The 17,951-nt window shown below is 40.7% G+C and overlaps 1 protein-coding gene across 5 annotated transcripts in view; it reads right to left on the bottom strand.

Moving 5' to 3' along the window:
* dscama (Down syndrome cell adhesion molecule a) overlaps positions 1–17,951 on the bottom strand; it is a 286,288-nt gene that overhangs the window by 87,733 nt on the left and 180,604 nt on the right. For 4 of the 5 annotated variants that reach the window (XM_061963204.2, XM_061963207.2, XM_061963206.2 and 1 more), the window contains exons 5-8: positions 14,404–14,682; positions 12,762–13,037; positions 8,446–8,742; positions 4,930–5,205 (exon numbers count right to left, since the gene is read on the bottom strand). In XM_061963204.2, coding sequence (XP_061819188.1) covers positions 4,930–5,205; positions 8,446–8,742; positions 12,762–13,037; positions 14,404–14,682 — 1,128 coding nt within the window. Of the gene's footprint in view, positions 1–4,929; positions 5,206–8,445; positions 8,743–12,761; positions 13,038–14,403; positions 14,683–17,951 lie in introns of those variants that run through there. The other variant, XM_061963208.2, reaches the window with a different exon arrangement.

Raw genomic sequence — 17,951 nt, forward strand, 5'->3', positions numbered from 1 at the left:
CGGAACACTTGGTCAGCACGGGGTTGGTAGGCTTAATGATAATGGGCTTCGCCTCCTTACACTCTGCTCTGAACATCAGTTGATCATCACCAATACCCTGTTCCAGCTGAAGGATAAATTCAAGACCTCCTGGCAACATCCTCGCTCCAAACATTGGCACCTCCTCGACTATATTATCACCCGTCGTAGAGACAGGAAGGAGGTCCTAATCTCCAGAGCGATGCGTGGAGCGGACTGCTGGACTGACCATCGGATGATCAGAGCCAAATTTCAAATGGAAGTCCGCCCCCAACTGAAGAAAACACCACCAAACAAGAGACTCAACTGTGAAGCACTCAAATCCAAGCACTCTGTAGAACAGCTCAGAGCACAGCTTGCAGAACATTTGTCTGCAATCCCTGATACCCACCTGGACCCTGACATCAACACCTGCTGGAACTCCCTAAGGACTGCCATCCATCAGGCAGCAGAGGAGTCCCTTGGGTACACCAGGCGTAAACATCAGGACTGGTTTGACAACAGTGCACCGGATATCCATAAACTTCTCAAGGCAAAACACAAAGCCCATGCTGCTTACCTGGCCAACCCACAATCCATCACACTAAAGACTCGACTCTCCTCCATAAGAGCCGAAGTCCAGCGTACCCTCAGAGCCATGGAAAATGACTGGTGGATCAAGAAAGCCAGCGAGATCCAACTTTATGCTGACACAAACAATTCCCATGGATTTTATGATGCCGTCAAATCCATATATGGTCCACAGAGAAAAAACATTACCCCAGTCAGATCAGCAGACGGAGTCACCCTCTATAAGGACACACCCCAGATCCTAAATAGATGGGCTGAACATTTCAACACTCTCCTTAACTCCGAAAATCCCTCTGACCAGGACATTTTCACCAATTTCCCGACCACTCCCCCTGTCGACCACCTGGACTCCCCGCCTACCTTTGCTGAGGTCCTAAAAGCCATCAAGGGCCTAAAAAACAACAAAAGCCCAGGCCCTGACGGTATCCCAGCTGAGGTGCTGAAGTTTGGTGGCTATCTCCTCACCCGCCGGCTTCACCAATTGATTGACTCCATCTGGTCCTCTGAAGCCATCCCCAGGAATGGAAGGATGCTGCTATAATAACCATCTTTAAGAGGAAAGGTGACAAAGCCGACTGTGGAAACAGCAGAGGAATTTCCCTGCTCTCGGTTGCTGGGAAAGTTCTTGCCCGGGTCATGCTCTATCGTTTAGTTACTCACATCTCTGAGAACATCCTGCCTGATTCACAGTGTGGATTCAGAAGAGATCGCATTACTACTGACATGATCTTTGTAGCCAGGCAGGTACAAGAAAAGTTCCGGGAACACCACCAGGATCTGTACATCGCCTTCATCGACCTGTCCAAGGCATTTGACACTGTGAACCGGAATCTCCTCTGGGACTTACTGGGAAGGCTGGGGATTCCGCCAAAGTTCCTCAACATCCTGAGACAACTACACGATGGAATGCGAGCCTGTGTCCGCATTGGAGGCCAGCAATCCCCCTCTTTTAATGTGAAAGTCGGGGTTAGGCAGGGATGTGTCCTAGCCCCTGTCATATTCAACCTCTTTCTCTCAGCAGTCACCCTCCTCTCACACAAAGCTCTGGGAAACACAGATGGCATCCACATACAGTTCCGGCTGGACGGCAGTCTCTTCAACATCCGGCGCCTCCAGGCCTTCACTAAAATTACAAAACAACAGATCCTAGAACTTCAGTATGCTGACGATTGTGCTCTCCTTGCCCACACGCCAGAATCTCTACAACGTGCACTTAACGTGGTCTCATCCACATACAGCGCCCTAGGACTCAAGGTCAACATTTCAAAAACACAGATCATTGCGCAACACTCTACCCACCAGTCAGAAGTGCCTGTCTTCAACATTGATGGCCAGCAGCTCACCATCGTTCCACATTTCACCTACCTCGGAAGCGTCCTGTCCCCCACCTGTAACATCGATAATGACATCCAGGTTCGTGTTGGGTTAGCGTCTGCTGCCTTCGGTAGGCTCAAAACCAGGGTCTTCCTGAACAGAAACCTGACAGTTTCCACCAAAGCAGCTGTTTACAAAGCAGTTTGTCTGTCCACACTGCTATACGGCTCGGAAGCCTGGACCCCTTACCAAAGGCACGTCAGAATCCTGGAGAGATACCACATCCGCTGCCTGCAACGGATCCTGGGTCTGACCTGGGAGGACAGAGTCCCACATGTGGATATTTATGACCGGACCCAAACACCCAGCATCCAAGTGTTCCTTGCGCAAAGACATCTGCGCTGGGTGGGGCATGTAATCCGCATGCCCACCCAGAGGCTCCCCCGACAGATCCTCTACAGCCAACTCCAGGAAGGCTGTAGGTCTCCTGGGGGTCAGCGGAAACGCTACAAGGACCACACAAAAACCCTCCTGAAGCGCTGTGCTATCCAGCCTTCCGCACTGGAAGTCTTGGCTGCTGATCGCCACACCTGGCGCAACTGCAGTCACGCCGGCATTGCTCATCTCCAGGAGCAGACCACTGAGAGGAGAAAACAACAACGTTTACAGCGACATCAGCGCGCTGCAGGGGCCCCCCTCTCAAGCGTGGACTACATCTGCCCCACATGTGGCAAACCATGCGGGTCGCGCATTGGCCTGCACAGCCACATGCAATGGCATATACGAAACCCCCCTCAATAACCCATTACTGGAGCAACGTCATCATCGTAATCGATGGACAGCCACAAGCAAGTTATCTGTTTTACTGGCTAAGCCTTTTTTTTGTTTTAAATATCGGTTTGTACCATAGCCCGTTAAGATTGGTTTAACTGAAAAGTGAATAATAAATACAATTTATTATTATTATTTTTCATTTTCATTTAGAACGGTAATACTAACCGTCGGGAGTTTTACCGTGGTTGCCATTTATACCATTTATTGTTTCATCCAGAGTAACTGTCACAGCATATTTATAGTTTGTGAGTATTCTCCTGTGTTTAGTGCTTTTGTTCCTGTCCCGTGCGTTTATTTTGGTGGCGCTTCCTGTTTTGTTGGGGCTTTTCCGTAGCTGCTTCACACCTGTCCGTGGAGCACTTTTACCCGCTGTTACCTGTTTTCAGTTTTATTAGGACAATTTAAGTTGAGATTCAAACACCATTCTTGGTCGGGACATAGTTGAGCATATTTATTTTTATGCTGAGTTCTTGTACGGATGTACTTTGTGGATGCTGTCTGCTCCACATTCTTTGTGAGTTTTATGCTGATATCCAACTTTCCGTTTTTGTTTCCTTTATAGTCTGTCAAGTTTAGTCTTTTTCCGTGCGTAGCTTCCCTTTTGCTTTTGAAGCACTTCTGAGCGCTCGCCTTTTGTTTGTTCAGTTATTAAATACCTTTTTCACCAGCAGGGTGCCTCCTCGACTGTCTGCATTGAAATCACAACAACCTTCGCTGTCTCACACGACACAACCCTGACAGTGACATATAAACATATAGCAACACACCGGCTTCCTGACTTACTACTTTACATGTATTTATATAATGAATAATATATATAAATACTTCTATATTATATATTTCTTTAGGGTAAGGTAAGGGTAAGACAATTAAGAACATATTTTCATTTGCAATTTGGGTTAGAGGTTAGAGTTAAAGAGGCATGCATTTATGTGATAGAGATGTTGACGTGTGATGATGATCTATTTACTTCTCATTTACCAGCAAAACATTGCACTAAATATCACTCTCAGCAGTTCATAAAGGCTCTTAGCGTACGGAGGTAACTGTTTTGGAACATACAGTAACTTTATGTTTACAATGGAAAAACACCTTTAAAGCGTAAAACATACACATATAATGTCTACAACTAGTGGATGACAGAGCAAACATTGGACAATGAGAAGCACTTGGTGGTGTTTCTTTAATAATTAATTATTATTATCATAAGTTATAAGGAATTAACAGTACAATTATTCAACCATGAGCTCTAAGCATGTGCTTTACTGACATCGAAGTGTTTTCACATTTTTGTTGCAATTATGTACTTTTTGAGGTTACAAAGAACACTTAAACAATTGACAACAAAAAAAGAATCATAAGCTGATTCAATGAAAGAAAATAAGTTTAAAAAAAATAATGCAACTTTTGCTGCAACTTTCTGAAAAGGGTGCCACAAATTCAGCTATTTTAGGCAGCAACAACCACAAAAAAGGGACTGATTAATGAGCGTTTTCTACAGAAATGTTGGTGAAGTGGGACCATTGAAGCTGGAGTTGTCAATTAAAAATACATTGCCATGAGCAATGCAACATATAAGCAATGTCACGTGTCTTTGACATGAATTTGAAGATTTTTTTGTAAAAATCACAAAAGTTTTTATGTGTTCCACCTGGTCTGTACTCTGTAGTTTATCCATCATCATTTTACTTTAAGCACACGTGGGTTAAATGTGGTCACACACACACACACACACACACACACACGCACGCACGCACACACACACACACACACACACACACACACACACACACACACACACACACACACACACACACACACACACACACACACGCACACGCACACACACTGTAGTGAGCTCCCCTTAGTGTCCAAAGAGCTGAAAGATTAATGAGGTAACTTAAATATTAGACATATCAGATTGGTCATGATTATGATGAATTAGGTGGATGGTATGCCGGTTTACTAGAATAACGCAGGTGTGTGTGAGAAAAAGATTTCAGCTGTTTATGTGAGAGCATTTCAGTAGTGTGCATAAGAGTGTTTCAGTAGTGTGAATGAGAGTGTTTCGGTAGTGTGTGTGAGAGAAACACATTTCAGTTGTTTCTGTGAGAGCATTTCAGTAGTGTATATAAGAGGTCATTCTGAATAATGTCCCAAACGGACCCTCATATTGACGAGTGCATTCCGTACCTTTCACAGTGACGTAGACGCTCTGATGTGTGGACAACTGTGGCTGCACCAGCACATTGCACGTGTATTCTCCTTCATCCACGTCCTTCTGCACGTCGAAAAGCTTCAGGGTGCCGTTGTTCTCAAAGGCCCGCTGCCGGTGGTTGTACGGCAGCAAATTGGAGTCCTTGTACCACTTGATTGAGTAGTAAGGGTAGCCGATGACACGACAGTGGATGTACATGTCCCGCCCAGCGATAGCAGTGAGGTTTTTCATCGGTCTGATGCTGGCAGGCCCTTGAAGGACACATTGGAGAGGCAACCCTCTTAAAAGGACTTTGAGGCAGGGGGCTTGCTGTATTGTGTGTTTTAATGCACCACAAAGTTGACATGGCTTGATTTATTCTGAAAGTGTATTTACAATCGAAATATAAACCATGATTGTAAATAAGGTTAATAAAAAAACTGTCAACTGACTCCAGCATACATACGGAAATTTAAAGCAAACCTAACCACATTTATTTGTGACTTTGCCATAGACATAAGGAGATTGGGTGATCGTAAAATTGGCTTGTCAACATGATTTTCTTCCATTTGCACATATTTATATTTGCATTATTGTGTTTTTATATGATAAAGAATCGTACAACGTAAGAATCGCGATTTGAATTCGAATCGATATTTTCCCACACCCCCACTGGCTACCATTGAACTGTGGCCAGTATTGTGCTTAGAGAGATGTCTACTTTCCTAGCACAATTAAGGAAACAATGACGTGAGAAGCAGCCATTATACTTTGTCTTTTGGAGAAATATCTTGCTTGACTTCCTTTTTCACTTCTGGATCTCCCTATATAGTCTTACACATGCATGAATAAACGCAATCCAGTTAAACCAATCGGTGCACAGACTACCTGTCTGCCATCATGGAGAATCAGTAATGGCCATGCACCAGGCACAGGGTGTGCAGCGATATTACTGCTACATGACAACAGCAATCCAGCGAGGCGTGTCCCTGCAGGGAGCAGATAGCTTCAGCGTCATCCACTACAGTAACAGTAAATCACCCTAACGGTGTCCCAATATAAACCTATCAGCAGGAGCTAGGAGGGAGCAGGACATTCAAAAAGATAATGCTGTCAGCAGTGACTGATGATAGAAGCAGCAGCGGCTTGAAGCTGTGCTTAGCCTACTTCTCCTGCGGCTGGTTAAAAATAACATTCAAATAAGTTTACTTCATGCGTGGATTAAACCGACATTGCTTAAATTTTTTTGCGCATATCCATACGCCACTTGGGTCCAATGCACACATATGTAAAGCCACACATGTACATACCTTTACCAAAGAATGTGACACTCCTATTTAGCTTGTTAGCGTCCTCTGTCGCTAGTGAACAATAGCAATTAAAGGTAAATAGAGACTGTTATTGGAACTGGAACAAATTAGTGTGATGTCAAATGACTGAAATTGCAATTCTGTTGTGGATTCATTTTGATTATTTACGATTTAATACTAAAAGCTGATCAACCACAGCCAAAGGTTGTTGTTTTTTTGGAGTGGCACATCGAATGACACAAGATAACCAAACTCTGGAACGATCTCCCTCTCCATGTGAGACAGGCCCCTTCTTTGGCTACTTTTAAGATCCTTCTTAAAAAAAACAATTTTTACTCGCTGGCTTTTAACCCAGCATGAGAACTGTTTGAACTGTTTTTAACTTTTTAACTGCTTTTTATCTAACAAATTGCTCTTAAATTGCATTTGCTTTTTCTATGTGCATATGTATGTGTGTATGTATATATATATATATATATATATATATATATATATATATATATATATATATATATATATATATATATATATATATATATATATATATATATATATATATATATATATATATATATATATATATATATATATATGTGTGTGTTCTGTTTTAAATGTTATTTTTTAGTCTGTCCTTTGCCTGTATTTCTTTGTGGTGTAGAGCCCTTTGTTCTTCAACTGTGGTTGTTTTTAAAGGGCTTTATAAATAAAGTTGGTATGGTATGGTATGGTACAACTTGGAGGGGAGGAGCAAGTTGGCATCACGCACACACCACCATTTAGCAGGCTTGTTTTCTAGGCTTTAACACCTGCACTCTTTGTGCACTGAAGTGCACCTAAGTTGTGCACATATTTTAGGCACTTAACTTGTGCGATAATATTATGCACCTAATATATTTACTTGACTTGTGCACTTAAGTGGTGCACCTATAATATGCACTTAACTTTTGAACTTAAGTGCATTTAACTTATGCACCTAAATGGTGCACTTATTTTACGCACTTAACATTTGCACTTAACTCGTGCACTTATATTACGGATTTAACCCACACTCTTAAACTGTGCAATCAAGTGGTGCACTTATTTTACGTATATAAATTGTTTATCAAGATTGTGCACTCAACATTTTCACTTTTGTTAAACCCTTAACTTGTGTACTTATATTTTGCATTTAAGTGGTGCACTTACAGTATGTTACATACTCAACCTGTGCACTTTACGTTTGCATGAATAGAAATTGAAATGTCAGAGCCCAGAAGGCAGCAAGTCTGTCTTAAACCTTGGAATTAAAACAATCTGTGGAAATGTTCTAATTATTGTTGTTGTTTTTGTTATTATACTGTATTATTATTATCATAATAATTTATATCATTATTATTTAATGTAATATTATACTGTATTAGTATTATTGTTTTTAGAGTTGAATATTATTAATATCATTACTATTATTATTATTATTATTTTCAATAAATATATAATGCAATTAGTATATAATTGTGAAATATTATTACATTAATTATTTAATAATCAATTCGATTTAAATAACTTTTCCTTTCACTGGTCTTTATTATGTGCATGGATGTACTGTTAGTCTCAAGTCAGCGAGTGTGCTGTATTTTTGGACGTCATGAATTATTTCACATTTTTACTATTATTTCTATTGAGAAAGTTTCATAAAGGGTATTTTATAAAGAACGGCCAAAAAGGCCATTGGAAGTTTTTTTTTTAAAGCAGAAGAAGATAGGAGGAGTTTAATAAAAATGGTAATAATAGTACAGCAATGTAATGTGTTTAAAACCTACAGTGAGTACATAGCCATAAACATTGTGTATGCATATATGTGTTTGAAAAACATTGTCGCACAGAATCGCAACCTTAATTTTTAAAATAAATTTAAGGATTACATTTTTTTGCAGAATCCAGTGTCTAAATGCACATTTGGTTTACTGTTGTTTTAATTGAATGTATTATTTTTTGCTAAGCTCATTTTCCACTGCTTAATTACCATATTTACACTTACCAGTCGTATCTTGTCAAAACAATATATTTTTAAGCAATAGAATTGACATTCAATTGATATTAACATTTTCTTTTTTTTATCCAATTCAAAAATGGACCATTTGAAGCTCCATACTAACAGAATAAATCAAGACATGTTGATGTGTATATGTGATGGTAGGTTGGAAGAGTTGATCTGACAAGCACCTCTTACGTTTATTCGCGCCTGGTAGGAAATGGCCCCTGCTGAATTGTTGCAGATGCAGCGATAAACCCCTCCATCCGGGACCTGGGTCTGGCTGATGTTGAGGTGGCTGACGACGTGACCTTCGGTGTTGGTGTAGTAGGAAATCCGATGGCGGCTGTCCCGTATTACTGGCTCGTCATCAAGTGTCCAGGTCACCCTGGGCTCCGGTGTGCCCTTCACAGTGCATGACAGCGATACAAACTCATTGATGTTGTAGACCTTCTCGCTAAATGATGTCAGAATCTTTGGTGTACCGTCTGGGGAGAGTCAGTAGAGAGAGACGGCCATGTTAGTATTAAAGCAAATTGAATTAATTAGCATTTTTTTTCAAATCTTAATTTGATTCTCCTGGAGAGAATCAAGAAACAGCCCCACAAGCCTCCGCTGCCGAGCATATACCTCACCAACGCCAGATCCATCGCTCACAAAATGGACGAGCTAAAACTTGAGCTAGCTACATCCAGGACTGTTGTTTTTTGGTCATTTCCGAAACCTGGCTTCACCCCCTAATCCCCGACGCTGCGGTGCAGCTAGCAGACCGCACGCTGCTACATTGAGACCGAAACGAGGACTCTGGTAAGAGCAGGGGAGGTGGTCTCTGTGTTTATGTACATAACACATAGTCTAATAACAGTACTATCATAGACAGTCACTGTTCCCCCGACCTAGATAGAGTTCATGTCAGTGAAATGTAGACACTTTTTTCTGCCAAGAGAGCTAACAGTAGTAATCATCACGGCAGTTTACGTACCACCGAATGCTAATGTTAGCATGGCTCTCTCTTTACTGCTAAATACAATAAATAAACAGCTACATGCCCACCCTAATGGTGCTCACATCATTGCTGGAGATTTTAATAAAGCCAATCTGAAAACAGTACTACCAAAATTTTACCAGTATGTTAAATGCCCTACTAGTGGCCTAGTGGTTAGTGTCCGCCCTGAGATCGGTAGGTTGTGAGTTCAAAACCCCGGCCGAGTCATACCAAAGACTATAAAAATGGGACCCATTACCTCCCTGCTTGGCACTCAGCATCAAGGGTTGGAATTGGGGGTTAAATCACCAAAATGATTCCCGGGCGCGGCCACCGCTGCTGCCCACTGCTCCCCTCACCTCCCAGGGGGTGATCAAGGGTGATGGGTCAAATGCAGAGAATAATCTCGCCACACCTAGTGTGTGTGTGACAATCATTGGTACTTTAACTTTAACTTTTAACTTTAGAGGGGGAAACACTTTGGACCATGTTTACTCTAATATCAAAGAGGCATATAGAGCCATTCCCCTCCCCCACCTAGGCCAGTCAGACCACCTCTCATTGATGCTCATCCCTGCCTACACCCCCCTCAGATCAAGGACAAAAGCAGTAATAAAGACTGTTACAACTTGGCCTGAGGATGCACTCCCCCAGCTACAGGACTGCTTTGCACACACTGCATGGGACCAAGACCTGCCCACACACACAGACTCGGTACTATCCTACATAAAGTACTGTATCGGCAATGTCACTGTGAAAAAAAGCATCCGGGTTTACCCAAACCAGAAACCCTGGATGACAAGCCAGGTCCGCATGCTCCTCAAGGCCCGCGACACCGCCTTCAGGTCAGGTGACAGTGCTCTATACAATGCTGCGCGTGCTGACCTGAAGAGAGGACTCAAGGAAGACAAGAGGGACTACAAAGAGAGGATCATAGACCACCTCTCAAGCAACAACCCACGGCAGATGTGGCAGGGCATACAGCACATCACCAATTATAAAGGCTGTGACGCAGCAACCGGGGACTGGGATGTATCGCTAGCAGAGGAGTTGAACTGCTTCTTTGCTCGCTTTGAGACATCACAAACAGTCACAACCACACCCCTCCCAACCCCCCCAGCCCCCAGCACTCCCACACTCACTCTTGAGGAGCACAAGGTCAGGCGGGTGTTCAAGGCAGTGAACCCCAGGAAGGCGGCTGGTCCAGACGGTGTACCCAGGAAGGTGCTCAAAGCATGTGCTGACCAGCTCTCCTACATTATCACCGTCCTCTTCAACCTCTCCTTGGCACAGGCACTCATCCCACCCTGCCTTAAATCCGCCACAATTATCCCGGTACCCAAGAAAGCTGCCACAAACAACCTCAACGACTATCGCCCAGTAGCACTCACACCTGTCATCATGAAGTGCTTCGAGAGGCTGGTCCTACACCACATTCAAGCCCCCCACCCTAGACCCACTATTCTTTATTTATTTTAAATTGCCTTTCAAATGTCTATTCTTGGTGTTGGTTTTTATCAAATAAATTTCCTCAAAATGCGACTTATACTCCAGAGCGACTTATATCTGTTTTTTTCCTTCTTTATTATGCATTTTCGGCTGGTGCAACTTATACTCCGGAGCGACTTATACTCCGAAAAATATGGTATGTACATAATTTTTTTTTTTTAACGTAATTGTTTATATACATGTTACATGTTATATATCTTTTATTATTGAATGTATCAAATGTGATGGATATTTAATGGACTACAATGGAAACAAGCCTTTTGGCTTTTTGTGCCATCCATTTGCCTTTTCAAAGCATTATATGGATTCAATTCTTTAAGATGTCAATAAACTTCTCAATCAATCAATCAATCAATCAATCAATCAAAAGATATTTGGTTATGTCCATCCATCCATTTTCTGTTGCTTGTCTATTTCATGTTGTGCAAGTTAACGGTCTTCATAACACTGCATGACATTGTTTTAACATCCATCCATCCATTTTCTACTCCTCTATTAATTAATAACATGTAATATTCAGCCCGCTAATAATTCTCTAATTGAGGACATGACAAGAACATGTTATAAAAATAATTTGTAATATTTTCAGCCAGCCAGAAATGAAGACTTAAAGTTTTAGTAGCTGCTTTTTGAGATAACTAGATAGGTTTGTACAGGAATGTTGGATTGCCCTCCTCGTCTATATTATCAAAGTTTCAGTTGATTTAGAGAAGGATGACCTGTTATCAAAGCTCTATGGGGGTTCGGGGGAGGGCTCCCCACCCTCCTGTCTGTTGCATCAGAGTTTTCAAAACGCTCACGCAGCCATTCATTGGTGGACTAAACAGTTGTCATTCAAACCGCAGTTGCATCGGATACATATCTGATTTATAACGACGTTCCAAAGATTTTAAAAAATCTGAATTGTACTGTTTTGATATGAAAAATTCTGATACATGTCTCACATTGGCATATCACAATTAACCTGCAGTGTATTTGACCTATATAGCCAAAGACTCTAGTGTCTTTGTTGCTGAATGTCGAATGCAGTTTGCTGGACACTATTGCGGGGTCACCCACTATAAACACTCGAAAGGTCAGACGTCCACAGACAACATGGGGGCGAAGCATCCGGACGGGCTTACAGAATAATAGCTTCAACTGATAAAATATACTCCATTTCACAAACGACAGAATGTGCTTGCGCTCAGATGTCGCCCTACAGTATCGCTGGAGGATCTAAATCTAAGTCACTATGTAGGAATATCCAGCGATTTGTCGAATCATTTGTTTTTGATTACCGTATTTTTCGGAGTATAAGTCGCACCGGCCGAAAATGCATAATAAAGAAGGGAAAAACATATATAAGTCGCACTGGAGTATAAGTCGCATTTTTTGGGGAAATTTATTTGATAAAACCCAACACCAAGAATAGACATTTGAAAGGCAATTTAAAATAAATAAAGAATAGTGAACAACAGGCTGAATAAGTGTACGTTATATGACGCATAAATAACCAACTGAGAACGTGCCTGGTATGTTAACGTAACATATTATGGTAAGAGTCATTCAAATAACTATAACATATAGAACATACTATACGTTTACCAAACAATCTGTCACTCCTAATCGCTAAATCCCATGAAATCTTATACGTCTAGTCTCTTACGTGAATGAGCTAAATAATATTATTTTATATTTTACGGTAATGTGTTAATAATTTCACACATAAGTCGCTCCTGAGTATAAGTCACACCCCCGAACTATGAAAAAAACTGTGACTTATAGTCCAAAAAATACGGTAGTTATCTGTCTCTGCAGCATCTAAGTGACCCCATTATCTGTAAACACTGTTTTGCAAAATGTAGCAAGCCAGTTTTTCTAATCACACGCAAGTACTTTCTTATACGAATATGAACAACTGTAGTGTCTGACATTACTCAACTCAGAAGCAGACTAAGCATTCTGTACACATTCCTAACACCAGAAAGATGATACATGGTACATGCGAGTCTTGACGTGTAAGATTCTGACCTTCCAAGATGACCTGAACAAAGTCCTGGGCTGACATCTTCCCATGTCTGGCAAAGCATTGATATGCTCCTCCGTCGCTTTTGGCCATCCCAGCCATAACGAGGTTTTCCCTGTTTTGACCCGTCATCCGGACGCTGTTACTGGGGTAGATGAGCTCGCCGTTGCGATACCAAGACAACTGGTACTCTTCAGAGCCAGTTACACCGCAAGTGAGTGAAACCTGGCTGCCAACGCTGCCCTTCACTTTTCGAGGGCTCACCACAACTTTCAGGGTCTCTGTGGGTTAGAGAGAATACTGGTCAACAGTGGAAATAAAGACATGGAAAATTCATATTTGGAAAGCAAAAACTGAGGTGAAATTAAAGTATTTTAACAATAACAGCTAGTTATACATGACAGAAGCCCTTCTTGCTTCTTTATGTTGTGTATTTATTATTTGGGATTTCCATTAACAAATGTTTCAACACACCCTGTCAATGCACAGTCTTTCCATGGTCATTTATACTATCTCCAAATAGTTTCAGTTTTGTTTCAATTTAACGACTGTTGCTGTTTTTATTCGTTCTTTACTGTTCTTGCCAGAATAGAATAGTGTATCCTGCTCATATCAGGGGCTTTACAGTTATATTCAAGCCAAGTGAAGCACTATAATACGTTTATTTGAATAAAAAACTCCATATATCTCAAGTTGTGTACACAGCAAACCTGCATTGTTCTCCTTTTGGATTCCGCAACCTGCTCTGTTGTGATTGGTCAGGAGTCAAGGGTTGGCTCCAACCATGCAAGGATATCCTAATTGTTATGACATGAGACTTTATACGTGAGATTATGTTTACCTTTGGTGAGTACCCACTTGTAGTGGTATGTACACATGTTTTCATGAACGAAAATTGGACCTTATCCTGACTGTCTAAGTATTGGGCTTGGTTCGTTTTATATTTTTTTAACTTTAGCATCCTTGGGAAGTTGTTCCTATTCAATCAGACACTAATGCTGGTCTGAGAAGTAAAAACAGTATGGGATTAAATCGGTTTGCATTTCAACTTGCTGACATAAGCGCTCCGATGCAGGCAACCCTTACGTCCTTACGTTTTCTTCCTCGTCAGCTAAATGTCTTCCAGTAAGCACACAAGGTTGGTCTTTTATTGTATATTAGTCAATTCATTTACATGAGGTAAACATAGTAGGCTATAGGCTACACAACAGCAAAGCACACAGTAGCGAGATGTAGGTAATAGGCTACAGACAGAACAGTATTGCAGTCTAAAACATCACATTTGACAATATAAACAAGTATCAAATAATCTTAGTCGTATAATACTTTCACATACAAAGTGCCCAAGGCAAAAGTGTATAACAAAGTATTCAGTAACAAACATCCAATTTACAGTGTCATGGGCTAAACTTGATGTATTATTGTTGCACCTAGGTGTCCCCAAAAAAGCAGTTACCACTCCACTTCAACTTAAAGTCAGCATACATCAAATCCAGACACTTACCAATGTTCTCTGTTTGATTAATTTCACTTTATCATCCCTTTTTTACCATTCCAGTTGCTGAAAAAATGTGTATTTGGACACACCTAATATGAATTGATATTCATTATGAATAAAATTAAAAAAAAGATTTGCTTGTTACTGACCTTTCACAAGCAGCCTGCCAACCACCTCAGCATTGCCGTAGCCATTCCACACCTCACACACATACGCGCCCGTGTCGCTGGGTTGTGTTCTCTCAATGAGCAGCCCCGTCACACTCTGTCGGTAACGTGTGTCGGGCTCCAGGGGTCGGTTGTCCTTCAGCCAGCGGTACTTGGGCGCCGGGTGACCCGAGGCCTTGCATGGCAACTCCACCCGATGAGAAGCCATCACCTCGCGGCGTTCAAAGCTGTCCAGGATGTGTGGTGCTGAGTTTGTGGGATCTACGGGGAGCAGTCATATGCTATCACTTATAGTGTACATAAATATGTTGTTTACTTTTGTAGTGTAAGACGTTGAGAATTCAATGCATTAACTGTTTGCTCTTTGTTACCAGGCGTGTGATAGCACATGCATTTTTCGTCTGATTGAAACATTGGTTTCATTCATAATGTAAACCAACTGCAACTATTCAATAAACAAATAATACATATTAGATTATAAAATACATGAATGCAGAATAAATGATATCAGACACTGTGGTTTTTGTCAAATAAAAATAAATTAATACATGTTTGATATCATATATTAACTAATTAATAATAATAATAATAACAATAATTAAGTTTTTACCCATTAAATAATTAATAACTCAATTAAATGCCTTTTTTTTTACTTTTCCATTGCTGAATAAGATTAGAGATGTCCGATAATGTCTTTTTTGCCGATATCCGATATTCCGATATTGTCCAACTCTTAATTACCGATATTGATATCAACCGATACCGATATATACAGTTGAGGAATTAACACATTATTATGCCTAATTTTGTTGTGATGCCCCGCTGGACGCATTAAACAATGTAACAAGGTTTTCCAAAATAAGAGAACAACTTCAATTCAAGTTATGGAAAAAAGTGTCAACATGGCACTGCCATATTTATTATTTAAGTCACAAAGTGCATTATTTTTTTTAACATGCCTCAAAACAGCAGCTTGGAATTTGGGACATGCTCTCCCTGAGAGAGCATGAAGAGGTTGAGGTTGGGGGGGGGTTTATGTAGCGGGGGTGTATATTGTAGCGTCCCGGAAGAGTTAGTGCTGCAAGGGGTTCTGGGTATTTGTTCTGTTGTGTTTATGTTGTGTTACGGTGCGGATGTTCTCCCGAAATGTGTTTTTCATTCTTGTTTGGTGTGGGTTCACAGTGTGGCGCATATTTGTAAGAGTGTTAAAGTTGTTTATACGGCCACCCTCAGTGTGACCTGTATGGCTATTGATCAAGTATGCCTTGCATTCACTTGTGAATGTGTTAAAAGCCGTAGATATTATGTGACTGGGCCAGCACGCAAAGGCAGTGCCTTCAAGATTTATTGGCACTCTGTACTTCTTCCTATGTCCGTGTACACAGCGGCGTTTTAAAAAGTCATATATTTTACTTTATGAAACCCATCCATCCATCCATTTTCTACCGCTTATTCCCTAAACCGATACCGATAATTTCCGATATTACAGTTTAAAGCATTTATTGGCCGATAATATCGGCAGTCCGATATTATCGGTCATCCCTAAGTAAGATACCTGAAAACTTTACTTTACTATAACATGTATTGCCTAGTGGGAGCCATAGCTGACAATAATGCCAAGAAAAAGCCAGAACTTGATAACCCTCTTCCCAAGTTAAATTATTCTGTTTTGGAAGACTTGGCCTTCTCAGTCAAATAAAAGGACAAAGACAAGTGAATACATTGAAAGCAGTGTAAAAAATACATCTATACCTGTTTTTTTCAGTATCGTCAGGACCAAATGTTGTTGAACATTTTTTCCTTGACGAGCCACGTCAATTCTTGGCGCGTGAGCACTGAGTCCGTAGAACTGTCTTTTAAAAAATTCTGTGTTTTCTTATAGGTGGGTTGAAACCACGTGACCTAGGGGACTACTGGGATTCAGGCGACGGTCTGAGCCCCATTTGGCTACTGTTTTTTTTACCTGAATCCATGCAGATTTAGGCTTATTTTGAAAGGTTTAGCGGTAAATATAAAAGCGATTATGAACATTTAAAAAAAAAATGGGATGGAGTGGATCTTTAGATTCTTAAGAGAAATATTTAAAACAATAGATTTAAACCACTTATCATCACCAAGAGGTTACTGCTACCTCACTTCACTTGACACATATGGTATTTGGAGAACAAACAATTGGAGGCACATCATGTCTTTACATCTGAAGGGTTCACAAATGAAATATTAATCCATGGAAGACAAAGTTGTAAGTAACGTATTTGATTTGACATAAAGAGTGCCCTGCTGCTGTGATCGTGACGCTAATGAGAAAAAGGATACGTTTTTTTGCAGTTGATTTCCTGCTACAAATATTAGTCTCATCTACATTTCATGTCTGCAGTTGTTTTTATGGTGTGAAGTATATATTTTGTCTCATTATTTAGCTATAGATGTCCTTGTTGTTCAGCAATGTTTGCTATCAATATCAAGATTCTGTACACGCTGTTAACGTACAAAATATTTATCTAGTTTATTAATACTATTAAGGATACCGGTACTATCTTGATGCCAACAAATATCACCAACGTCGCTATAATGTGGTCATCCGTGTCGAATAAAGCACTTGTCTTATCTGCACAACAACAACTAAGATTTTAGTTTCTGTTATGAAAATCCAAAAAGAGAATATGGTGGATTGGACCAACAATCACAATCGTTAGTTTATTTGCACAACCTGGTCTTTGTAGTTATATTTAGGCATAGCAACCACAAAAGAACAAAAAACTAATGTGATCAATTGTAATTTCTTTGTTTAGTTCTACTATCAAACAGTCTTAATATAACTTGATTGCAGCCAAAAACATGCACCTGGGGATAGGTTGATTGGCAACACTAAATTGGCCCTAGTGTGTGAATGTGAGTGTGAATGTTGTCTGTCTATCTGTGTTGGCCCTGCGATGAGGTGGCGACTTGTCCAGGGTGTACCCCGCCTTCCGCCCGATTGTAGCTGAGATAGGCTCTAGCGCCCCCCGCGACCCCAAAAGGGAATAAGCGGTAGAAAATGGATGGATGGATGGATGCAGTTTCTCAAACAAATCAATTGTTCAAACATACATTTTACAAAGTGATTGCTGCAGACACAAGCAGTCTGTTTGTATTCTATTAATTTTTTCCTGACTTTATTACCTTTATGAGACACTTATTTCGGGATTATATGAAAGCTATTTCCTATCATTTTATTTGAACGACTAGAACACACAAGAACAGAACAGCAATACGGCATTTTCTGATCAAACTCTACACTCTCACTTGTTTTAATGCTACGCTCAAGCCACTTGACCATCGTGTAAATTAAGCCGCAAAAAAGAACGACTGTAACACCCAAAAACTAGCAAACATTGCTGAACAACAGGGACATATACAACTAAATAATGAGACAAGCTATGAACTCCACACCATAAAAACAACTGCAGGCATGAATTGGAGATGAGACTAATATTTGTAGCAGGAAATACACTTCAAACATACTTATCTTTTTTCTTATTAGCGTCACG

This window comes from Nerophis lumbriciformis, linkage group LG09 (genome assembly GCF_033978685.3).
Source record: "Nerophis lumbriciformis linkage group LG09, RoL_Nlum_v2.1, whole genome shotgun sequence".
Lineage (NCBI taxonomy): Eukaryota > Metazoa > Chordata > Actinopteri > Syngnathiformes > Syngnathidae > Nerophis > Nerophis lumbriciformis.